General features: G+C 36.4%; 1 protein-coding gene across 1 annotated transcript in view; it reads left to right on the top strand.

Annotated features, from left to right (window-relative positions):
• The first annotated feature begins 452 nt into the window (after positions 1–452).
• ERBB4 (erb-b2 receptor tyrosine kinase 4) overlaps positions 453–27,435 on the top strand; it is a 624,218-nt gene continuing 597,235 nt past the window's right edge. The window contains exons 1-2 of the mRNA XM_023731191.1: positions 453–654; positions 1,941–2,092. Coding sequence (XP_023586959.1) covers positions 561–654; positions 1,941–2,092 — 246 coding nt within the window. The 5' untranslated portion in view covers positions 453–560. The remainder of the gene's footprint in view (positions 655–1,940; positions 2,093–27,435) is intronic.

The raw sequence follows: 27,435 nt of genomic DNA, 5'->3' as shown, positions 1-27,435 counted from the left end.
TCTGCTTCTAGTAGATCCTGTGAGGCAGTAAATCCTATGGGACAATTTTACTCTGTCACATGGGGTCACTCTGAGTAAGAATCAACTCGACGGTACCCAAAAACAACATCTGATAATTTAAACAGTTTATCCGCCATACACTGTTATCTTTCTCAAATGATTGCCCTATACCTGCTACCTTAGTCCTCACAATATGTTCACTCTCTTACCTCCTGCAATTTTAATTTCCTATAAATCAGGATTAGATTTTGCCGCAAGTAAAAAGAAAAAAAAAATGATAGTGGCTTAAATAAGATAGACTAAAAGCATAAAGTTACATGGTCCATGGGTAGTATGATGACTTTTCTCAGTGAAGTCATTCGGGCACCAGATTCCTTTTGACTTATTTCTCTGCCATCTCTAAAGTGTGTACCTCATTCTTAGGGTCCAGAGAGTGGTTCAAGTTTAAGCCATCCCATTTGCATTCCAGGTGGCACGTTGGAGGAAGGTATGAAGAAGAAAAGAGACAAAGGCAGGCTCCAACCAGAACTAAAGTAAAGTTTTTGAAGGTGTCGTACAGCATGTCAAATTTTAGTCCTTTGGCAAACTTACCTGCAAGGAGAAGAGAGAAATGTAATCGCTACTTAGGAGGGCCACCTACCCAGCCCAAAATTGGTTGGTCTATTACTGTTAAAGAAGGAGAGAATGGATATTGGGGATTCTGTCTTTGCTATAGTATCTATGCTTATCACTCTATAAAAACTGTATTCTCAAAGGCAGCAAATATATTCCAGCTTGGTTTATGAGGGGCTTGGCATGTAGGAGGGAATGAGGGAGAGAGTAGCTTGGAGATGGCACATCAAAGAGAAATATCTGGCATCATTGCTTTATTGTCATTTCTGTGTATATGACACACAAATGTGTATATGACCTTATTACCAAGCTCCACCTCCATGTTCCCACTGTCTGGAGTTTATATTCTGTATCTTGCTTAAATTCAGTATATTATGCAACAAGCTTAAAGAGATTCATTCACATCTATTTTCTTTAGCATACCTACTATTATTATAAGCTTCATAATATAATTTTTTTTAGTCCCTATTGAAGATAAGAATTGGTGTATTAAACAGTAAGGACTTATATAGGTCAGTATACAAACAATGAGAAGTAATAGATAAAAATCAGACTTCCAGAAGAGATAAAAATATATCAACACTCACCAAAAAAAAAAAAAAAAAAACCACATGTGTGCCCTCAGGTCACAGATGGACAGACTCAAGAGCCTTCCTCCAAAGGTGACAGCCTGGGATCAGCCCATTATACCTCAGGATACTAGTAAACACATGTAGTAATGATCCACTTGACATCAATAAATGTATATATTTTGTTACAAAGCCTGTTGTAGTATTTTTTATAAATATTTCAGTCTTTGTAATTGAGGTATTAAAGGCACAAGTTTTTATGTAGAAAATGTATCAAATTAGAACTGCATATTTTATAAAAGAAAAGAAATATCATTTTATAAAGTAAAATTTTTGTTACTTTCACATCTTTTGATTTTATTTATATCTGTAGAAGTATCCTGTTAGAAAAGAGAGTAATTATCAGTCCTAAAGAAAGTCATGTATAAATGAGATAAGATTTACGTGTTTTATGTGTTCACAGCAAGTGTGGTTATTCTGAGTTAGTCTTCTTGCTATTTGTTTCTGTTTTCTTATTCTCCTTGCTATATTACTCTCTGCGGTTAGTACATGCTATTTTGTTTGTTTAACTGAAATGAGGAATATAAAAGTGAAGATGTTTATCAGTGTGTGGGTATGTGGCTCTTGATGCATTAAAAATATTTTAATTCAGGGAATTGGGGTTGAGTGGGGTGGAATAGAGTGTTTTGAGGGAGATATTGTCATTGTACATGCCATAAAAGGTTATATAACTTCATGTATATCTTCTTGTCTTGGCAGTGTGTGCAGGAACAGAGAATAAACTGAGCTCTCTTTCTGACCTGGAGCAGCAGTACCGAGCCTTGCGCAAATACTATGAGAACTGTGAGGTAGTCATGGGCAACCTGGAGATAACCAGCATCGAGCACAACCGGGACCTCTCCTTCCTCCGGGTAAAGCTCTCTTCCTCTTATTTGTGAGTGGAAAGTGGTGTCACAATGCAAAGACAGACCTGTTTGTTTGTACCTGGGGGTTATGCTCTTCTTCCTGGCAGGGAACTGTGACTATAGGCAGGAGATAAGAGATACTGAAGCACACCAGGAAAATAAGAGTAACAATGTCATCATGACTGACATCCTGAGTTCAGAGCAGGTACTATTGTCCTGAGATTGATAGAAGATACTGTCAGGATGTAGTACATGACATGTAGCAAGTCTGCCTTTTTCTAAATTGCTAGCAAGGGGAAAGCTGTTAGGATTGGAGCGGGGATGGTGAGAGGGCTAATCAGATAAGAAATGGTAACTTTAGATGGCTGTCTCCTTTTGCCCTTTTTCTGTCATTTTGGACTTTTTAGGCTATTTCATGTTACCATAATGAGACTAAAACTGTTACTTACAGAAAAAAAAATCTGTTTTGGAAAATCTACAAATTATTTAGAGTCACAGGAAACCATAAGTACTTATATATTGGTCGATATATGTATGCACACAAATACATATGTATATACATGAAGTTGTACAGCGATAACGGGGTCGTTTTGCAGACATTTTTCTGGTTGTCATTTATCCTTACCCTGTTAAAGAAGTTATTAGTGCTAATGCCTATACTTTTAACAGGAATTATTATTAAAATTTTCTTAAGTTTTGCCTTAATCATAACAGGATAGGAAAATCTGAACTTCAGAAAGACTTTGACAAAATAAGATAGGGATGTGATGTTTCACACAACTTAATAATTGTTTTCTTTATACAAGAATTGATAGATGTATTTTATATAATAGCCTCCCTAGGATATATTTGATCCTGTTTTCTTTCAGTAATATTTATACACTTCTCAGGAGAATTGCCTTGTATGAATCAAGACCAAAATGTACAGAATACTGATACAGTAAAAAATTTTAGTGGGCAGTAAATTAGAGAACTACAGTAATTTTAATAATTCTATATTAGCTATATAGTTTTTAAAAAAGCAGTAGTCTTCAATACTTTGCATGTAATGACTATTTCTAGGACAGGTAACAGACTTTGAAAATAATCTACCTCCAAATTTAAATAACACTATGAGGCTTATGACTTTTTTTTTTATAAAATGGCTCTCCTCTCATGATTGGTATAGGCTTAGCTAATAGAGCTATGGTTCTACAGGTTAGGTGTGGAAACTTGTAAAAAATTATGGTATTTAATCATGACATCTTTGTTTATGAAAAGTAGATAGTAAAAGTCATCTGAATTGTGGAATGAGAACACCTAAAAAGAATTTAACCTTTTGTTTTGGATTGTTGTATCAAAGCGAGAGAACATATAAGCTATTCCAGAGAAATCCATTTCAAAGGACTACATCTGAATATTAGTTGTCAAAATTTGTCTGCAAACCTATAACCTGTCTTGATTATTATCAAATGGATTTTATTCTTAAGTATCAAAATAAAATCTTGGTACACTATGAGCTGATTCGTAGGGTTAGTTAGAAATGCCTAGAAGCTCAATGATGTTAAAGAAAAGGAAAACTAACTGGGAGAGCTGAATTCTGAACCAGGGAAAATAAATAGGTTAAATGCTTTCTGAGATCAGAATAATATGAGAAAATCTTTTAAAATACAATTGACAGAAGTGGAGTTCTCTTTATTTTTCTTTTTTGCTTTACTTTGTTTGCTATATCTTGAACTAAAGTTCTCTGATTTCTTAACAAAAAATAATCATAAGCATTTTAAGTGACAGACATTAAAATGACTAACAGGAACATTTTGTTATATATTTTATAATTTATAAGCTGTTTTAATGAGTCAAAGTGAATAGAATAGAGGATTCAGGAAAGGTTTCACCAAAGAAAAGCTTGAATTTAATCTTGAGACAATAAATAGAGACTTACCAGATAGGTGGGTGGAAGAGAGGGACATTCCAATGGGAGTAACATAAATCAAGGCTTAGAAGAAAGGCCCTAAGTCATTTAATGTACTGCCTTAGCCACTGGGCATATACATGTTAATAAATCATACTTGATTCCTTCCCCCTCATAGAACCTGCAGTCTAATGTGAATGAAGAGAAAGCTTGGGGATGGAATAAAATATCAAATCTGAGAGGTAGAGAACCTTAGTACATAGACATAGATATAGGACAAGTTGGCATCCAAGTGACAAGTTAAAATTTTGGGATTAGATAAAATCGTCTAGGGAAATTGAAAATAGTAAAACCAAGATGTGGGCCAATGACAGAACTCTCTGGGTGGCCCATTCTGTTTCTTGGTAAACTCAGTGTACTTTTCTTACCAAGCCCTGAAAGCAGGAACTATTTTCTCTGCTACTGTATTGGATGACTCATTATTTCCAATTATACCTCTGAGTATTCTGTAAGCTCTCATTTAATGTAAAATTTCATTACTCCTGATAACTACATTATGGTTCATTTGTACCGTTAGCAACTTCTGTATAATCTGTCCAGTATTGACATGTGACAATAAGGATCCATATAAAGAAAATCTAGTTATTTTACATTATGCTGTCATTTCCTATAAGTATTAAATCATATGAGTGAGTAATAAAATTTCACTGGCCTAGTCTATGGATTACATAGCTCTCAGATATTATGTAACTGCAATTCATTGTAGAGGTGTCAAAGTTTCCTTTTCTGTAAGAAGGACCAAAGCCTATAATGTGCTTATGCAGACATTATGGGTAGTGGTCTTAAATTTTATTCTTGAATTGATTGCTGCCTTTTGGACCTTAAGAAGTTATTTTGCTTTTAAAAGATTTTCCATCATTATTTTCATCTCTAACTAGCAAAGTAGTAACTTTTTTTGTTTGATTTGTTTTGTTTGAAATCATTCTAATTTCTACAATACATGAAAGCAGGTACCCATTTACCATATTTAGCTCATTCACTATCTGGATAGTCAGTGTCTAGAACAGTGCCTAAAATATAGTCTTGATTAAGTTGTTGAATGAATGGACCAATGAATGAGTGTTCTTCCTTAAATTATAGATCCCTATTCTATATATGATATCCTTACTAGATCAACATGTGAGCTCCTTTAGATAGTCCTGCTCTTTCAGTGTGACACCACCCACAGTCATAAGACCCAAGCTGGGTCAATCAGAAACCCTTCCAATGAGAACTGGAAATTGTAACCAAGAATATTCAAATTCTGTGTGAGTTAGTTTCTTGACCACTTAGGTACTAGAAGACAGCCATCTGTTGCCTTGTGTTTTGAGTATCAGAGAGAGCTGCTTTCTGTGTGTGGAGCCAACAGAAGAAACAGATAACAGAGAAAGAGAGCCTGCAGCCAAAATTACTAATAAGGGAATCATTCATTTTGTGATTCCAGTCTTCTCCTGAAGACTGGTTGCATTTCAGTTATTGAGTCTAGAAGGTACTTCTGGAATTTTATAGTGATTTCTGCTTCTCTTCTTAAACTAGCTAGATTTGTTTTCCTTTTCTATAACTAAAATGCCTCATCTAGTACATCTGCCAAGATCTCAAGAGGACAGCAAAAGTGTGCCTTTGAAATTGGATCGAAGATGTGCTTATATATAATCTAAAAGGAGTTTATAATGTTTTGGAGATACTTCCTTAATCTTTGTTAGATATACTTTGTTGGAATACTTTAAAATGCTTTCTTCTGAAGATGTTTTTATTATAGCAAACTTGATTCTTATCTCTCTAAACACCTTTCAAACCAGCTTTGTGGTAACCTCCAGTTTTTGCATTTCTTTTTGGAAAAAATATCTAGTTGACAGTGTTTGACATTCGACCCCTGCAGCATCACATAGTTGGCTAGAAAAAGACCCTAAAACGTATTTAGTGCGTAATTTATCACAGTTACAAGGTTAAGGCGTATAATAGAAAACAGCAATGCATAAAAATTGCAGACTTTGCGCTATTGTCGTACGTTATGTGAACTCTAAAACACAATGAACTGTAGCAAGCAATGGGAATGAACTATAAGACCTTTACCCTCATTAGAATTCTTAGGCACTTTCTCTCTTTTGTCATACCATTGGTCTTCCTCGCTTCTGCTGGCATTCGATAACTCAGGGCTTCTAAAAAGGTGCTGACCTACCAGCTCTTAAACCCTAAATTTATTTCTTTTTGTGTTTTATATATTCACTTTCGACAAATAAGTACTAAGTGTCAACTGAGTGTAAAGCAATGTGTTATGTAATGCAGAGTATATAAAAGGAGTATTAATATCTATCTTCATTCATTGCTATAATAGGTAATAACATATAATCTGTGGCTTGACTTTAGATTTGTATGAATAGTTTTGGAAATATTGTGTATTAAAATTATAAAGAGATAAATTGATTGAACAGTTGATGCGTTGACCTGAAAATTTACAATACCAGTGATTCATTCTGACGTATGTTTAGTCTAAATCCATTGCCGTTGAGTCGATTTCAACTCATTGTGACCCTATAGGATAGAGGAGAACTGCCTCAGGGTTTCCAAGGAGCAGCTGGTGGATTTGAACTGCTGACATTTTGATTAGCAGCCATAGCTCTTAACCACTGCATCGCCAGGGCTCCAGTTTGCTATAGTCTAGAAACCTTAAATCTTAATGATTATACAGTTCTTTTATTACTAAAAATAAATCAGAAAATAATACATTAAGACATCTTTTAAAATTAGCAGCATTACTACTCTATTATTGATAGCAAAAGGCAGTGACTTTTAAGAAGTCAGAAAGTACAGGTTTTTAAAGCAAAAAGATAACCAATTTGGTACTTTTTCTCAGAAAATAATGCATATGTTATGAGAATGTAACAAATGTTGAAAAACAATCAGCTTTTATTGATTTGTCAGAGTTAAAGGGAAGTTTTTTTTAAAAATGTAAGAAATGTTGTTAGTTGCTGTTGAGTCGATTCTGACTCATAGCGACCCCATGTGTGCAGAGTAGAACTGCTCCATTTTCAAGGCTGTGATTTTTCAGAATCAGATCTGCAGGCCTTTCTTTTGAGGCACCGCTGAGTGGGTTTGAATATCCAACTTTTCAATTAGCAGTCTAGCGATTAGCCATTTGTACCACCCAGGGAATACACAAGAAATAATGCTATCTAAAACTGTCAGTTAAAAAAAAATAAAATCCTCAGTATTAATTCTTCATAGAAATCATATAAATAGTTCATTTTCTCTACCAAAGGAAATATATTTTTGTTTTTAATTAATGATTACTATTTTATATTGCCATCAAACTATCATTCTCTTTTATTAGAATATATATGAGATTCTTTACACATGAGGATATTACTTCTCAGTCACTATCCATAGATCATGAAATTTGCATTATTTTCCAGTAAAAGTCATGGACCAACAGTATTTCATTCTCATACACAGTCCCCTTTTTACTAATGACAAACATTTGCAGGAAGGCAAAGAGGTATAACTCAGAGACAGCAAGATGCTGACTCCTTCCCTGAAACCTAAGACCTTGGCTTCAGTAGGGTGGTGTTTTAACAATAGATCCACCGACAATGCTTGGAAATAATGAATGGATTTCAAGTTGTAACAAGTAACTATCTGTTTTCATGGAGGACAAGCAGCTGCTGAGGTTCAATATAAAATTCTGAACCATTTACCTTTTCGTTACTTCCATCTTCAGTACCTACTCCTCCCTGTCTTCTGCAGTTTGAAGCAGATGACTAGAATTAAATCAACCCTATGGGGTGGTTTGTATTTTTGTTTGCTGTTTATTTCCTGTATTCTCACCCACATTTAGCTTTATGCCTAGGCTAGGCTATCTGCTGTATAGAATGATTCAACAAAACCCTATGTCGAAGAGTTCATATTTAAAAATACACAAATAATTTATGAAGTACTTTACTCCTTTGTGTTAGACAATTATTTCTTGAATAGTTTATTTAAACACTAGCTACTACTACCTATCATTTGGTTGTTTTAGCTCATTAAATACCAGGTAGAATGACTTCTGTAGGAGAGATGGTGTTAGAGAGATTGCTTAGAATTAGGATGAGAAAAGTAGTCGTATTTTAAAATCATTAAAAATAGGAGAGGAAAATGCCATTTGCGTGAAACATCTATGGCATAATAAGGTGAGTCTGCAGGTATTATATTATCCCATTTACCTAAAAGGTGATATAAGTGCAAAATTTTCTACTACAGCGTATCAATTTTAGGTGTGTGCATATTTTGTTTGGTGTATATAGTAAGGAAGAGAAAGACTGACTTTAAGCTTTCCTGAAAAAAATTTTGTAAGATAGATAAGTGATATATTTGTAACAGATAAAATGGTGGATTCCTATATCAAGTATTTATGTTCTTCAACTGATTATTCATTGAGCACAGTAAGTTTTTCTTCCATGTCACCAGTTGGGACAGATGACAAGAGAGGACTAAGCTCAACATCCAAAATATGTAGAACTAACCATCATTAGGTTCAAAGTAACTGCACCTTCAAGAACTGTATCAGTCAAGTAAACAAGCATTAGAATCAGATAGGGTACCACAACTTTTTAATTTCTATTTGTGTTTGACTTTCATATAAAACTGCATCTGTAAAATATAATGTACTTGCTGTATGTAGATGATCATCTCTTAGCTGGGCAAGCTGGAGAATACTAAAAGGAAAGTAAAGAGAATAATATTGTAACATATCAGTTGGGCCAAAACAGACATTCTGGGTTAAATGAAATTTTCAAAGCTTTGATAGTTTCTGAAAGCTGTTTCTAAGACCATTAAACATAATACATATGCAATTTTGTATGTGTGTATTTACAGCTGGCTTTTAAATTGAGAACTTGATTTTATGCTAAATCTAATCATAGAACTTGTATTGCCTTTGAAAAAGCCATGCAATTTACACTTGGCCTAGGAAAAGATTTCTGTTTTCCTCAGAGGTTAAGTACCATATAATCTGAAAATATACATTGACTTGAAATCATGATGCTATTCAGCATTTCTGCTTGATATATCAAAAGGTAAAAATGTCTGTATGCTTTTGTCTGGCAGTTACATAAGCATAGTTTTGCAACTTTCTTCTTAATCATTTAAAATAAAACATTAAATAAAATATAAGCACAAAATCTTAACTAAATTCAGTAGTACCCATAATAAAGATATACATTTAACTGAAAATAAATATTGGAAGGAGTATTGGAAGGAAGGATAGAAAGTAAAAATTGGCTAGTACAGTTTATAATTCTAATATATATAAATATGTACATATATTTATGTATTATATATTATAAATATAAATTAATGACCATTTATATTTATATAGATGTAAACATAAATCAGAGACCATTTTATAGACTCAGGAGTCAAATTAGAGTGAAATATTAACTCTATGTGGAATTTCCAAGAGAATGTTATTAAAATTACAACAGTTCCTAAATTGTAATGCACTTTCCAGAAAAACATGCCCTTCTTGCAAATGTATGTAAATTAAAAATCAACTTATTAGAATGCTGAGCAGATGCAAAGTGTTCCTTTATACCTCTGGGGGTTGCGGTATTTAAATTTGGCTTAAATGGTGAGTGTAATGAGTTTTATAGGCTTGTCTTAACCTTAATTAGAGAAGAATTCAAGTAACAAACCCATTTTATTCTATGATTCTTTGATACTCTTTGCTCAAGGGAAATGAGTGTATAAAGATCATTTCTTCACCTCTTTTATTTATAAGGAGCAAGGACCTTGGTTCACAGAGAAAGAACAAATGATATTTATGTGAGTTTTTAAGACTAACTAGATGCATTTTGACAATGGGCTAGTTTTAATTCTAAAAACCAAACACTGGAATATAATCAAATAAAACTTTCTTCTTTCTTATAACTATGCACATCTCCATTAACTTTATTTTTCTTTTATTCCTAAGATGGAACTCTTTGTTTTCTTTCTAAAAAGGATAGACTTAAGTTTGATGAACAATTTTGCATGAGACCAAATCCATTTTTAAGGTCTCACTTGGGTCACGTGGAGTATAATTTAAAGTTCAGAAGTTTAAAAATAAAATGTGAAAACTGTTGCATTTAATAACACTACGATTATTTCTCCTGATCTCTAGTTCAAACCAATTCAACTATAAAATAGTATATTAAAACATATAATGAAACTGAACAAACAAGGTGCCTGTTTTAGTAAATATAAGCTTTTGAAAATCATTTCTGTTAAATCTCTATGTGAAAATCAGAATATACAATTGAATGTTGAAGTGACTCCTCTTAAGGAATCCCTGGGTGGCACAAACAGTTGAACACTTGACTAACAGAAAGGTTGGCCATTCGAACCCACCCTGAGTGCTTTGGAAGAAAATCCTGGTGATCTGCTTCTGAAAAGTCATACCGTTGAAAACCCTATGGAATGTAGTTCTACTTTGCAACCTATGGAGTCACCGTTAGTTGGAAATGACTGGATGGCAACTGGTTTAGACACTCCAAGAAACAATAAAACACAAAGTAAATCCTCTTAACATTTTAAATCCTCTGTTACATTTGTTTCTAAAACTAAGTGCCTATCAGCGCACCTGGCACTGGTAGCCAGCCCCTCAGCAAGTGGTGGCACTATCTAACCCTATTGGATTTCTTTCTTCCTTCTCTGACTCAGTAGGCAGCAACATTGAGCCACGCTTCTGAAGACTTCACCATACATTTTTACCAATATTTTTAGAGATTCAGCTTTTGGATGGTAGTGACTTCATATTTTCAGAGAGGTGAAATTTCAAGTAAAATATTTGGTTGTTTTTAAGTAGCAATCAATAGCTAAAAATGATTGAAAGTTCTACATAGTGAGTGAGGGTTGCTGCAACCATCTGAAAGACATGGAAGCAGTGGGAAGAATTCATGAGAGAAAGACAGTGCAAAGTGTGAGAATATGGGCTATATGCCTAGATATTACTTTCCTTCTTAAATCTTTCCATGCTCTTAGGATAAAGTCCAAAATTAGGTTCCTGTCTGATCTGGCCCCTGTCTATAAGCCTTCCCACTGTCACTGATGACATTAAACCTCACTTTCATTCATAACCATCTTTCATTTGTAGCCAAGTTCCTTTCTATCTTTAGCTCTCTCAACCTATGCTGCTCTTTCTCCATTCTCAGACCCAATCGCTATCCCCTATCAAAACACATGCATACACGCAGACCTGTTTTGACTAAGTTCTGTTCAAATTTCATTTCTGTTTAAAAGTCATTTCCTTAGAGAAGCTTTACCTAACTCCCATACCTCACAGAGTTCCTCCCATTATAAACATTCACAGCACTCTGCTTCATTGTAGCAGTTCCACTGTATAATTGTTTGTATAATTTCTGTCTACTGTCCTAAAGAGTAAGTTCTTTGAGGGCAGAAATCATGTCTCATTCACTGCAGAATCTTAGCACATAGTGCAGGGTATGGCATATAGTGGCTTCTTGGAAAAAATTTGTGGAATGAATAAATAAATAAATAATTGAATAATAATGAGACCTTTTTTTCCTATTATTATTATTATTTTTAGTTAGGGAAAAAATTGTTAAGAATATATTATTTATTTTTCTAGCTTAAGTTCCTCTCCATAATGTCTTATAGAATCTGTGGTGTATTTCATCATACATTACATGAAATGATTTAGTTAATAATAAATAATATTCTACCTAGAGTGGAAACATGAGCAAATTACCTTACATACTTATGCGCTCATACATAAAAACCTAATGGATGGGTAGGTAGTCCAAACTGCTGCCTAAGTTATGTGACTTAAGCAAAGCCACATAAACTTAACAAGTTGAAGTATCTCCTTCTCTGGCCTGACTTAATTACCTGAGAATCTCTCCATTAACATAATCCCCAATAACCAGTTGTTGCTGTTGTTAGGTGCCATTGAGTCTGTTCCAACTCACTGCAACCCTCTGTACAATAGAATAAAACACTGGTTTTATTCCGTGTTTTGGAATACCTGGTCCTGCACTATCCTTACAATCGTTGTTATGCTTGAGCCCATCGTTGCAGTCACTGTGCCGATCCATCTCGTTAAGGGTCTTCCTCCTTTTAGCTGAATCTCTTCTTTACCAAGCATGATGTCTTTCTCCAGGGACTGATCCCTCCTGAAAACATGTCAAAAGTATGTGAGACATAGTCTTGCCATTCTTGCTTCTAAGAAGCATTCTGATGCTACTTCTTTCAAGACAGATTTGTTCGTTCTTTTAGCAGTCCATGGTATATTCAGTATTCTTCACCAGCACCACAATTCAAAGGCATCAATTCTTCTTTGGTCTTCTTTATTCATCGTCCAGTTTTTGCATGCATATGAGGCGATTGAAAACACCATGGCTTAGGTCAGGCACACTTTAGTCTTCAAAGTGACATGTTTGCTATTTAACACTTTAAAGAGGTCTTTTGCAGCAGACTCAAAATAAGAAGAAACAGCTGCAAACATCCATTAATAATCGGAATGTAGAATGTACGAAGTATGAATCTAGGTAAATTGGAAATCATCAAAAATGAAATGGAGTGCATAAACATTGATATCCTAGGCATTAGTGAGCTGAAATGGACTGGTATTGGCCATTTTGAATTGGACAATCATATGGTCTACAATGCCAGGAATGACAACTTGAAGAGGAATGGCATTGCATTCATTGTCAAAAAGAACATTTCAAGATCGCTCCTGAAGTACAATGCTGTCTGTGATAGGATACTATCCATATGCCTACTAGGAATGCCAGTTAATATGACTATTATTCAAATTTATGCACCACCCACTATGCCACAGATAAGGAAAATGAAGATTTTTACCAACTTCTGCAGTCTGAAATTGTTCAAACGTGCAATCAGGATGCATTGATAATTACTGGTGATTGGAATGCAAAAGTTGGAAACAATGACAAAGGATTGATAGCTGGAAAATATGGCCTTGGTGATAGAAATGATGCCGGAGATCTCATGATAGAATTTTGCAAGACCAATGACTTCTTCATTGAAAATACATTTTTTCAGAAACGTAAATGGTGACTGTACACATGGACCTCACCAGATGGAATACACAGGAATCAAATCAACTACATCTGTGGAAAGAGACGATGAAAAAGCTCAATATCATCAGTTAGAACAAGGCCAGGGGCCGACTGTGGAACACACCGTCAATTGCTCATATGCAAGTTCAAGTTGAAGCTGAAAAAAATTAGAACAACTCCACAAGAGCCGAAGTACAACTTTGAGTATATCCCACCTGGATTTAGAGACCACCTCAAGAACAGATTTAATGGATTGAACATTAGTGACCAAAGTCCAGATGAGTTGTGGAATGACATCAAGGACATCATACATGAAGAAAGCAAGAGGTCATTAAAAAGATAGGAAAAAAAGAAAAGACCAAAATGGATGTCAGAAGAGACTCTGAAACTGGCTCTTGAATGTTGAGTAGCCTAACAAATGGAAGAAATGATGAAGTAAAGGAGCTGAACTGAAGATTTCAAAGGGTGCCTCGAGAAGACAAAGTAATGTATTATAATGAAATGTGCAAAGACCTGGAGTTAGAAAACCGAAAGGGAAGAACACGCTCAGCATTTCTCAAGCTGAAAGAACTGAAGAAAAAATTCAAGCCTTGAGTTGCAATTTTGAAGGATTCTGTTTAACAAGTTACTGTTTGTAAACTAAGGTCTCTATGCTTTTGCACACAATCTTTGTCCTTGCTGGAATGTTCCACTCATCTCCATTTGGGAAATTTCATATACTCTAAGAACTTGTTCTAAATGTAAGTAATCCGTATTTCCCTACACCTAACATATTCCTCAAATTAAACCCTTATCGCTAACCCCATCCCGATTCCCAAGCCAAGCAGTAATAATTGCTTTCATTTTTCTCATGGTGCCTAATGTATATCCAGTGTATATGCCATATTGTGTAGGAATGTGTCCGACTGTAAGATGTGCTTGGTCAATTATATAGATACTGCACATAGTAAATGTTCAGTAAACTTTTGTGTCTTGAATCAGTAATTAAGCTAGGTTAGGTAATTTTCTACCAGAGTATATTGTTATATTGAAACTATAATCTCTATAAGGCAGTGATGGTTCAGTGGGAAAATTCTTTCCTTCCATGCAGAAGGCCTGGGTTTGATTCCTGGCCAGTGCACCTCATGCGCAGCCACCACTCATCTGTCATTGGTGACTTAGGTGTTGCTATGATGCTCAACAGGTTTCTGCAGAGCTTCCTGACTAAGACGGAATAGGAGGAAAGACCTGGCAATCTATTTCTGAAAATCAATCTGTTAATAACCTATGGATCACAGCGGTTCAATCCACAACTGTCTTAGGCTGGGTTCTCTAGAGAAGCAAAACCAGAAAAGCATATAAATATATATAGAGAGAGATTTATATCAAGGAAATGGCTCACACAGTTGTAGAGCCTGGAACGTCCTGAGTCTGTGGGTCAGGATAGAGCCTTCTCCTGATTCACGTAGCCACAGGGCCTGGCAAACCAAGAGTGGCAGGTCAGAGAGCAGGGCTCTGGCTCACAGGCTGCGAAGATCGATGAATCCCATGATTGGCAGGCAAGATCACAGGTAAGCTGCTAGCTCAAGTCTCAAGAATCGGAGGTCAGTCGAACAGGAGCCAGCTGCAGGATCCAGTGCAAGCAAAAAGCTCCCAAGCCTTGGCAGAATGTCTGCTCACATTTGATGCAGGCCACACGCCCAAGGAAACTCCCTTTCAGCTGATTGACTGCTCACAGCGGATTCCATCACAGAGGTGATCACATACTAAATCTCAACAGGGAAGTGATCACAACATTATATGACTGCCAAAACACTGAGAATGATGGCCCAGCTAAGTTGACACACAATCTTAACCATCCCAACAACTAATCATGGACATGACGCAGGACAGGCAGTGTTTTATTTTGTTTGCATAGGGTCACTGTGAGTCAGGTGCCAACTCAACAGCAGCTAACAGCAGCAATATGTTTTATAAAGAAGTACAGAGTTATTTTAGTAACTGTCCCTTGCCCAAACCTAGTAAATGATGGAAGAGTGGTACAGACAATAACACAGTTACTGCCAGAATGGATTCTAGTTTCCTTGAGAGCAAGGATTACATCTTGTCTGACTTTATATCTCCAGCACCTAGCACTCTACCTAGGGCAAAAAAAAAAGATGTGAGATAAATGTTGGATAATTGAATAGTGTGTATGGGAGGAAGAGAGTCATAAAAAGATTCAGAGAGGAAGAAGAACTTGAGTTAGTTGTGAAAAAAGGGTAAGGGTTATAAAAGAATAAAGAAAATGAAGAATATATTTCAGGTATACTTTCACCTGGCAGATCTTTGAATTCTATTCAATACACAGATGTGGAGGCAAGAAAAGGAAAAAAAAAAAAAATAAAAGGAATGTATTTCTTGCCTGAGAAGAAGAGTTGAGCTTCAACAGAAATTTGTAAGTGGTAGGAAATTAAGGTTGGAAAAGGGATTGGGACCAAATTGTGCTGGGCCTTTAAGATGTGACAGATTATTTTAAAAACAAAAGTCTAGTGGTAGGATGAAAGTATTATTTGAGAACTTTAATCCTGTGGTAGTATGAAATCACATCACTATCCCAAGCCTTAGGTTTTGAGAGCTTGGAATCAGTTGGTTTGCAGTGAGAGTTGAAAGTAGGGCATGTATTCAGTAATCATTGTAAAGAAAGACTGATAGGACTTAATGACTAACTGGATACAGAGGCCATGGGTGAGGAAGTAGACGAAAAGACTAAGATTTCAAATCTGGGCACTTGGACAAATGTGTTTTTCTGGCAATAAAAGGTACAAAGGAAGGAGAATCAGTTGTTACTGAAGATATCTAGTGTCAGCTTTCTTAAGTTTCTATCAGTTTTTTCAGGAAGAACCCACGTAGAGAAAAGGTACTTTGCATCCCAAGTAAGGTACACTTTCAGGGCTCAGACAAATATCAGAAAGGCAACCAGAGATGGAGGTGTTAGTAAAGCATTCACTGGTGTAACATTTATTTGCAAAGACGAGGTGACTGCTGCATTTATTTCAATCTTTCTAATCAGGTCAGCAAACAAGAGGTTAAGATCTGCAAATGAAAAATTGTGTTTAAGCCTTTTTTGCCAATAACATATTTGTCTTTTCAAGAGATGCAGTCCCCTGAAGAGCTTGGCTTAACCTTTTGCTTGCAGAATGTAATTACAACACATTTAGAATAAAGATGAGGACCTGCATTTTTATTGCAGGAACTAATTTGAAAGCAGTCTCAGTGACAAACTTCACAAGCTCTAGAAAAGTCTCATTTGGATAGCCCTCCTTATACGTTAACAATGGAACGTGCCTTAGTTGGGTGGTCTGTGTCTAATTGTCATTCTTTTTCAGTGAGGTAGTAGAGACAGTGACTGCTTCATTTCTCCCCAAGAAGCATGCTGTTAGAAAGGCGTGAGCATTCCTGGGGTCAGCTATCCAACATTCTTCCTAAGGAAGTGCTGATGCAAGTTAACTAACATGTGGTGTAAATAAAGGAGATATGCTAAAGGGAAAGAAGTTGAGTCATTTAGAAAGTAAAGGATAGGCCAGGTTACAAAGTTTGGAAGAGAAGAGAAGTAAGCAATAAATAAATCCCAGAACAGAATGGATTTTGAAGAGCTGAGAAGTCAAGAGTGCAGGAATATACTAATAAATAAAGCATGTGTTAAATGGGCTCCATAGTGTTTGCCAAATACCTTAGATTTTTAATCTTTTGAGTGGGGTAGTTTCACCTTATTGACCTTTGACTCCTCTATTCAAGATTTATAAGGCACCTTTTGCCTCAGTACCTTTGTATTTATGCACAATTTGTCTTTCTAATTGAGTGCTTTTCACTACCCCTGTGAAGTATTAGGACAGTTTCATTTTACTGATGAGGGCACTGAGGCCCAGAAAGGTTAACTGACTTGCTCAGGGTCATGCATCAATAGCTGGCAGAACTTAAAACTCAAGATAGCCTAAAGAGATATCCTTAAGAACTCATAACAAGGTTAAACCTTATAGATAATTTAGCCCACATCATGTCCTCTGCATCTTCATTATAAAATTCCTACTAGCTCTGTGGCCTACAGGAAAGGAAACCTCACAACAAATGGTTGCAGTGCATGTTCAAATGCAACTGTATCTTATTCTTTATTAATATTTAATTGTTTAATCATATCTTGTGTACCAGCCTCACACCCCAGAAATATACATGTGAGCAAAAAACATGTATCCTGCTAGCATAAATGTTGCTAAAAGGATAGTCTAATCCATTGGTCAGTAAACTGCACGGCACAGATTCAACTGCTCTTCTCAGACTGCGTTTGGGCTATTATGTTCAGATAAAGGCTCCACATTTAAGCATATTATTGGCTGACTAGAATGTGTCTATAATAGGCAGTTGGGACAATATGTTTCCAGAAAGTCATGTCCCAAACGGAACCAGTGAAAGAAGTGGGTGTGTTGACCCTGGTAAGGAGAGTGCTAAAGGGAAGCCTAGTAATTGTTTTCAGATACTTAAACGGCTGTCATAGAACAGGGAGTGTCCTAGTTTTGAGTTTTTCCAGAAGACAGAATTAGGCAGAAGTTAAAAGGAAGCAGATTTGAGCTTAAAATAAAGATTTTGCTAACAATTAGAGTATTCTAACAATATAATGGAGTGCCTTGTTAGATGGGGAAAATGGACAGGATCTCTTAATTGAACACCTAGTATTTTCCAGGAACTGTGCCATTGGCACCAGAGAATAGCAAAAAGAAAAGATATAAAGAGCCTGGCATGGTGTAGGCACCCTATTAATGTTAGTTCTCTTCCCTTCCCTGGCTGGAGAGAATAAAGACACAACAAGAGCAAAAGTGATATGTGGGGAAGGCATTTAACCTGTATGCACTTCAGTTTTTTCATATGAAAAATGGGCATATTAACAGCACCTATCATTTGGGTTGTAATGGCTTTTAAATGAGTTATTATAATAAAGTGCTGAGCACAGTCACTATCTTATAGTGAGCACCCCACAAGTATTTAATAATTAAGACCTCTGATGCTCTTAAAAAAAAGAAAGAAAGAAAAAACAACTCTCAGAGCAGAAAAGTACCAAGGAACTATATTGTTGTTGTTATCTTTCCCAAGGACAGAAAAACAAAAGTTTGCTTTAAAATTAAAATCTTTTTAAAATTAAAAAGCAAAAAATAAACAATCTCCCTATACAAGTGTTACACTAAAAACACACTACATGGCTGTCTTAGTCATCTAGTGCTGCTATAACATAAATACCACAAGTGGATGGCTTTAACAAAGAGAAATTTATTTTCTTACAGTCTAGTAGGCTAAAAGTCCAAATTCAGGGCATCACCCCCAGGGGAAGGCTTTCTCTCTCTGTTGGCTCTGGGGGAAGGTCCTTCTCATCAATTTTTCCCCTGGACTAGGAGTTTTTCCGTGCAGGAACCCCGGGTCCAAAAGACATGCTGTGCCCCTGATACTGCTTTCTTGGTGATATGCGGTCCCCCCTCTCTGCTCCCTTCCCTTTCCTTTTAGCACTTGTAAGATAAAAGGTGGTGCAGACCACACCCCAGGGAAAGTCCCCTTATATTGGATCAGGGATGTGACCTGAGCAAGGGTGTTACATCCCACCCTAATCCTCCTTAACATAATCTAATCTTTCCTCATTAGCCACAGGCAGGGATTAGGATTTACAACATATAGGAAAATTGCATCAGATGACAAAATGGTGGACAATCACACAATACTGGGAATCATGGCCTAACCAAGTTGACACATATTTTGTGGGACACAATTCAATCCATGACAATGGCAATCTTTTCCACTCAGACACAGACTATAAAAATGTTAATACTTACAGGTTTTATATTCTCATTTTGTTTTAGATTAAAAACTACTGATTGATCATTCTTTTGAGCTCTATTTTCTTACATAAGACAAGTAAATTAATTAGATGCATTAATCTTTTCAGTTGTTGAAAATAGTACTTATATCTTTAATATTTTGCTTAAATTAGGTTACGTTTTTAACAAAAAAAAAAAAACATTGCTTCTCTAAATGAAATTTCTATTTTACATGCTTTACATATTGGTAAAAGGTTTTGCTTAGTGCCTGGCATTTAATCACATCTTATTCCCTTGGTCCCCCAAGTGAGTGATGGAATTAAAAGTTATCTCATTAATATATGATACAAAGTTGCCTAAATTAAAAAAAAAAAGTCTATCCTAATAAGAAATCAAATGAAATATTTGATAAATTTTCATCTATTCATATATTAGTAAGTAAAGAATTCCGTGAGTATGGATTGCTGTTTATAGGTAACTCTTAGCATGGTGACCTTGAAATATTTAAATTTTAAAGTAACAGAAAAACGTAGTCAGCATGCAGGTATAGTGGTATCTTTAGTCCCCAATATTCTCTGTTCAAACAAGTGAGTTTTTCTTTTATCATTGGGGATAAAATAAGACAACAAATAGAAGGAAGAAAGTAGTGGGAGAAAAATAAAGGGTGGGTGAAGAAAAAGGAGAGGGAAGGTAAACTGTGTGTATACTTAGAGCTAGTTGCCTCAACATTACAAGCAGAGATAGGACTGCTGGGATGAGGACTCTGTAATCTGATGCAATTGGGTCATATACATAAGACACTTATACAGCGTTGCCAACTAGAAGTCATTATTTTTACTTACAGAACCAGAGGAACAGATTACTTATAGAAAGCAGTGAACAACAGGAACAGATTTGAGGTGAACAGGTCCCCCTCCATCCCACCAATACCCCACTAAGCATCTTAGAGGAGGAAGCCACTTACGTTTAAAAGGGGAACTGTGCACCCTTCCCAAGTTACCCATGTCCATTTCTGTGTCACTAGGTGGGCATGCTTTGGGCCGAGTGTCAACTGTCTCTGTCAGCAGGGGTGTCTTCAACTCAGGTCAGGGGTGGTGTGGCCGTTTTTGTTCTCTCTCTCTCTCTCTTTCTCTCTTTGAGTCTTTTCTTGGCCCAGTCTGGACTCCTGTGCTTGCTAATCCAGCTCTTAACCAGCAACTTTGGGACAAACCTGGGCCAGTGCCAAGGTTAGGCTTGCACTGTGACAGCTCTTGAGGCAAAACTGATTTATGGTCAACCCCTCTATGGTGTATGCCCATGGCTCTGCTCAGCTGGTGACCTCCTGTCAGGAGATGCCTAGCTCAGCTCCATGGGCTGACTCACCCACCGCTGCTTTCTTCTCCATGGGCCAATTCTGCTGGCTCCTGCCTAATGCCAGTCTTGTGGTTCCACCACTCCAACCGCTGCTGCTGTTTCTCTGCCCCTTGGCTTTGCTATGCTTGCCACCTTTCTCTTCATCTTCAGTGTTATCAGCTCCGTGACTGTTACCAGCTCAGCGCTACATCTGGTGACCTTTATTACAATTCTTGTAGGGGTTTCTCAGCGCAGGTGCCCGTGTCCAGTAGACTTGCTCCCCTCCTGGCTCTCCTTGATCAAGAAGCCCTATCTAAGCCTCTATGTTTTAGAAGTTTAGGATTCACTGGGCAGAATCCCCAGCCAATCCCAGTAAAGGTCAACTACTGGGCAGGTCTTACCCAGCCATTCAGTGTAATGGATTATAAATTGACCGTTGTGACCACTTAAGTTCCTTGTAACCACTTATATGGATAGTACACCCACCAATCCCAGCAAGTCACTTACGTGGTTAGCAAACCAACCACTTATGTGGATAGCAAACCAACCAATCCCTTGCAAGCTGCTTATGCGGTTTGTAAACCAACCAATCCTTTAGCAGATTGCTGCCCAACCAATCATTTTGAGAGAATTACAGCCCCAGTGCAAAAAGGCCACATAAAAGAAAACCATTGTACCACTAAAGGGGAAAGAAAAGAGGAAGGAAAAAGCTAAGAAAGACAGGAAGGGAAGCAGACAAGAAGGCAGGCAGGTAGACAGGCAGGATAAGAGAGACTCACACAATGATTTTCCATGGTGCCGTTGAAGGGGAGGAGGTAGTAGAAAACAATTATGATCCAGCAGTCTGTGCCACCCTGCTCTTCACTCAGGGTGGCTCTGCTTTTATCTATTTTACATATTGGATTTTTCTAAGTAAGATTTTATTTATAAAAAGTATCTCTGCAACTAAAAGTGAGCGAATTTCTAAAATCTATATTAGCTAGTGGGCTTGGATGGCTGTAGTTCTGGATAATGGTAGAAATCATCTACTGTAGCATTCAAGAGAGTCAATGGAGATGGGATTACACTGTTTTCAGTTGTGTACCTTGGTGCACAGTTAGAACGTGGGGACACTTATCAAGGCAATGGTGATCTTCAGCAACAAAGGATGCTAGAGAATGTGTCAACTCTATGTTTTGTTGAAAACTCTAGATGCTACAGATAGCAAATTGCCCACATTTCAAATGATCTTAGACCTTTCTTTTTTGGAAAAGAGCATTGGGATAAGGGAGAAGAAAGAGGGACTGGGCACCAGCATCCTTATTTTCCTTGACTAAAGCAGGGTAACATAATTCTGAAAGTTGATGGTCAGATTTAAGTTCTGGGAATCCGGCTGTTACCTTGATTAAGATTAATAGCTTGATAGCTTCATTCTGTTCAAACACACTAGGCTATATCTCAATTCTAACGTGCTTCCTGGCTTTAAGAATATAGAACAACAGCAACAAAAAAAAAGTGTATGAAACTCTACCTCTAATTTAACCATTTTTAATAAGCTAAAATTTTCAAACCTCATGGCAGAGGACATACCACACTTTAATGCAAATAACTCATGCCATCTACAATTATTTGCCAACCGTGCCCTCCCCTCCCCCCATGAGGTATTTTCGTAAGCGTGCTATGCTAACTGTTTTTTACATCAACATTTTAAAAAAGTTTGCATAGCAGCACTTATGAAAATAACCTCATGGGGGGAAGGCGCGGTTGACAAGCAAATGTAGAAGGCGCACGTTATTTGTGTAAAAACATAGTATTTCATTCAGTATAAGTGCAGTCAACTTTTAGGGAGGAAAATGTAAATCAAAGTTTACATCAAGCAAAAAACAAACAAAAGTCAAGAAAACTCTACTCATTACTGATTTCTCAGTTATTAAAAAAAATGGCAATTTTTCATTTTTAACTTTGTCTTAAACATAGTTAGATCACCATGAATCTACAGTGCTAAACGTTTATTCTCGAAACCTTCATCTATATGCATGTAATATATTTTAATTACAAAGAGATACTGATGAATTCCAGGTGAATTATAAAGAATGCTAATTTATGTGTTGAACATGTATAGAACAGCACTGATAAATTATTGTTTGTTTTCAAAGTCAATAAAAAGATAGCACACGGTCACATGTACCAAATTAGATTAACCTTGAACGATAGATCCTGTTTTGTGTCAGGAATTGTGTTAGTAATACAGACAAATGGGACCAGTTCTTTGAACTTGAGAAGCTCACGGTGTAATAGGAGACAGAGATAAATCAAAAGATTGCAATGTGATATGATACTAATCATATTAGAGGTGTGAGCAAAATGCCTAGGAAGCATGAAATAGGTCTGGGAAAGAGCCACAAATCTGAATTGGGGTTATAAGGAAATGGTAGAGCCCATGTTAGATGTATACATTGTATTTCTAGTTCAAAAGTAAATCACTCTTTAACTGTTTTTGATTGACTTGTTCCTCCCCAATGCTTATGTACCATTCAGTACTGGAAAATGAACCATGAGTTCCCTTTAAGTGACATCATGCAGCTCTGTTTTATGTTATACAGAGAAAGCACCAAGTACTTAAATATTGTACTCTTTCAGAATATAAATTTTATTCACAAAATAACACTGCATTTACAGGAAGTATTTTATAGGTTATTGACTTTTGGAAGCTTTCCTTTTAAATCTTGTAGTGTTTTTATTTTCAAAATAGAGATATCTTTTAAATTTAATTATTTTAAGAAGTAGAAGAGATACACTGGGGAAAAAAATCAAACATCAAGTCGCATAATGTGAAAAGCGAAGTCTCCCTTATGTTTATCTAACCAGCCACTCCACTCCTTATTCAAGTCAGAATTACTTTTAAATTTTGGTATATAGCCCTTCAGAATTATTTTTTAAATTTTTTTTACAAAAGAAAGAGACTTACTAGTCCAGATTCAGATACCCAAAACCAAACCGACTGCTGTCAAGTAGATTCCGACTCATAGGGACCCCATAAGGTTTCTGAGGCTGTAAATCTCTATGGAAGCAGACTGCCACATCTTTCTCCTGCAGACTGCTGGTGGTTTCAAACTGCTGACTTTTCTGTTAGCAGTTGATCGCTTTAACCACTGCACCACCAGGGCTCCTAGTGCAGGGATCCAAAGAATATCAAACTCCTTGCTGTTGAGTGTATTCCAACTCATAGTTACCCTATAGGACAGAGTAGTACTGCCCCACAAGGTTTCCAAGGGGCAGCTGGTAGATTCCAGCCGCCAATCTTTTGGTCAGCAGCCAAGCTATTAACCACTGCACCACCAGGGTTCCAAGTGGAGGAATAGAAGGAAGCAAAAGTGAAGCCGAAAGACTGGTTAAGTCATTGCAGAAGTCGAAGGAAGAGCTTGTAGCTGGCATAAAGAAAGTGATTGTAGTTAGAAACAAATGAATTTAGTTAAGACATGGTTTGGAGATAGAATTAATAGTACTTACTGATGAGTATGGATGTTGGGAATGAAGAATAGAGCCCTATATATATTATTTGCTATAAGCAATGGGGTGGAAGAGGTCCTACTGAGGAGGAATAGATGGCCGAGATCTGTAGTTCAATTTGGGAAATGTTACAGTTGAGATGCCTATTGTTGTTACTATTAATGCATTATGCTATTTAGCTCATGTTCATGTCATGGCGAACAGTATGCCCTTTCTACATGTGGCTATCAGTAAATGTTTATTAACGGTTTAAAAAATTGCATGAAATTTTAGAAGGAATGTATATACACCTAAGAGAAATAAGGGGGAAATGCTCTCTTTGCAAAACAGACACTCCCCTTCATTATAGACCAAATTATTTCTGGATTGAAAATGACCAAAGAAATTAAAACAAAGACCAAAGTTATTTTCGAGTTATCAATACTTTGTGATCACACTGGATCATTCCTAGAATTAGAGACTTTATTTGCATGAATCAAATAAAAAGCCTAAATGTTATTTCAGTTTACTGAAATCCAAAATGATTTGATTTTAGAATCAGCACAAACGACAAGGAAATGGAAAAAAGTTGTCAAAAAGTCAAACAGCTTCAAACACCAGAAGCAGATAAAATAAAATTACCAGCACTGAAGAGAGAGAGGAAAAAAAAAAAAAAAAAATACAGTTAAGGGGAACACAGAATTAATAAAACAAGTTGATCTGACCTGATCTTTTCCTGTTTCCAAAATCTATTCTGTTTTCTCCAAGCAGGCAAGAAATAGGGGCAAGTTCAAAGTGCAGAGTTCCACACACATAATTTGTACGAGAAGGGAATGATCATAACCTGGAAAAATCACAATGGAACTAAAACTGTTGGAATGCAGAGAAATGTGTGACCAAAGAGAATTAAATCTGTTAGCCCCAACACAAAGAGTGGTAATGGGGAACATGGATCATGATGAAGTAGTCAGGGAAGCAAGGTCTAAAGGAGCTTCTAGAAGGAGAGGAAGCTTTTTACAACCTTTTTGTGATTGTTGCTAACATACTTATAAAAGGCCATCTAGGAGTAAATTTTTCCTAAGAGAATAAAATAAATTAGAAATATGTGCAATTAGGGATAGATTGGTATTTTTTTTACTTTATAAGTGTATTCTATCACTAATTTCACATAGTATAATACTTTGTCCCTCAAGAAATTTGGAGATTTTTGACTCAAGAAAAAGAGTGGAAGAAAAATACTTTAAAGAAAGTTTTGTTTCCTCTATGTTGAAAGTCATTTGAGGATGAAACATATATTTTCATCTTGATCCAAATGGATAATACATTCCAAAGTACTCAAATATAATTATTCAAAATATAATTTTATTCTGAAATTTATTCATTCAATAACTATTTTTTGAGGACCTACTATGTGCCAGATGCTGAAATGTTCTTTTTTTTTAAAATTTCATTTTATACATTGTATTCCTGTTCATTAACACCATTGATGCAAGCTCATAAGTTAGCATTCCATATGTAAGTTTCATATGTGAAAAATTGCTGATTTTTTTAATAGACTCACCAACCAAGGACTGGTCCCTTGGCTCTAACCAAACCCAGATAAACAAATAGTCATTAAAAATTGACTCACCCACACATCTCATAGACAACAACACTGAAATGTCAGCAGATTCTGAAATAAGACTATTAGCAATGTAAATTTATCTACTTACCTGTGGCTTACAATAAGCAGAATAAACAAAAACCTCAATCTCTTGAGAATAGCAGCTCTCCAGAACTCTGCTTTAATGATTCTAAAGGACCAAAGACCTAGTTATCTAAATGCTTAAAAGGTTCTTTGCATTTCATCAGGATTTATCTTATCTAAAACCCTTCCCACACCCACAAAGACAGAATGACTGCTTCTTCTTTTGGCCTCTGCTGTTCCCAGTATCTATCTCTTTTATTTCATATATAATTTAAAAAAACAAAACAAAACAAACCAACGCATTGCCTTGGAGTTCTGACTCACAGGGAACCTATAGGACAGAGTAGAACTGCCCCATAAGGTTTCCAAGGTGCGCCTGGTGGAGTTGAACTGCTGACCTTCTGGTTAGTAGCCATGGCTCTTAACCTCTACGCCACCAGGGTTTCCTCATGTATCATATTGCGATTACATATTTACTTGGCCGATCCTTTGAGTGTAAGGATTGTCAACTGTGACTTATTTTTCTTTCCTATGCTTGAGCATTGTGTCCAGCACATAGTGAGCATTTGTGGTATGTGGAATTGATTTATTATAACTGTGTAAAAAGTGCACTTTTATAAATATTTTCACAAATACACTTACAGGGATGTAAACTAGCTGCAAGAATGACATAATTAAGGCTGAACCATCCCATCAAATTATAAGACTCATGCAAATAAATAAATAATGTTGTTTCCTGAATCAAGTAAAGTGACAAGGAAGAGCAATTTGACTTCAAAAAAATTATAGCCAAATCTTGGACCCTGTCCTAGGGATGAAAATCTGCCATTTTCTCCACCCTTCCCCTAACTCTTTACCATCTCACCCTCCCACTTTTAGATGCTGCTTTCTTTTGCAATAAAGGCTGATGTCTATAACTGAGGCCAGGATAAGGTCTACTGATGTAACAAGCCATTAGCTAAAGACAGCCATCCCGTCAATTAGATCTATTGCAGGCCCTCAATGTATCCTGAGGTTACAAAAAAAAAAAGTGCCCTGATACTCAGCAATGCTTGCAAGACCACTGATATACAATCCCTTGCCAACAATTCATTTTAATATGGAAATAATCGTCCAATCTCGATCAGACAGCTGTCTGAAAGCTACAGCATATCTATCATTTATCTTCTCACCTACATGCAAAGATTTGATAGAGGTGGTTATCTGTGTGATCAGAGTTATCTCTAAAACAGAATTAGCAGGCTGCAGATCTCCCACTAACTGTAGATAGCCTTTCTAATCCCCACTAACCCAGATACAGATAACTTTATGACATGAAAAAAAGGATGAAAATTTAAAGAATGTAATTAGATAATATCTTGAAAAAAAAAATCCCTACACAAAGCTATATTTAGCTGACTTCTGAAAAGGACTAACAGAATTATATATTGGCATTGCCTTAGAACTAAACTAATAATTTCAGGTAAGTAAAGTTTATAAGAAAGCAAGGCCAACATGTTTTTATGCCTTAAAGAAAATCATAATTTCATATCTATGGATGTTACATTTGGACTGGAGATGTGTCATTAATTGTGTCTTGCTACCAATGCCACGAAAGCAAAACTATGATAAGGCATACTTGGGCTGTTGGTAGTTCAAAAGGCACGTTTGTCACCAGTGCTTTATACCTGTTGCCATAAAGTCGATTCCAACTCACAGCAACGCTATAGGACAGAGTAGAACTGCCCCATAGGGTTTCCAAGGAGCAGCTGGTGGATTGAACTGCCAACCTTTTGGTTAGCAGACGTAGCTCTCAATCACTGCACCACCAGGGCTCCACTGCATTATAGCCACTGTAAACTGAGAAGGATAATTGTTATTTTAGTACTTAAAAGAAGGTCTCGAGTCTGTATTGGGAAAAATGGCTCTCTAGGCAGAAGCACCACACGGTCCCTCCACAGCGAAGATCCGAAAAACTAAGCCGAACAGAGAATACAACAATCCTGAAACCCTAAAACATCAAATGAAGAGATAAAGAACTCAGCCAGGCACGAAATGGAGTGAGAAAACTGACAGAG

Source organism: Trichechus manatus, unplaced genomic scaffold (assembly GCF_000243295.1).
Source record: "Trichechus manatus latirostris isolate Lorelei unplaced genomic scaffold, TriManLat1.0 scaffold00041, whole genome shotgun sequence".
NCBI lineage: Eukaryota > Metazoa > Chordata > Mammalia > Sirenia > Trichechidae > Trichechus > Trichechus manatus.
This window is presented reverse-complemented; position numbering and strand designations above follow the sequence as displayed.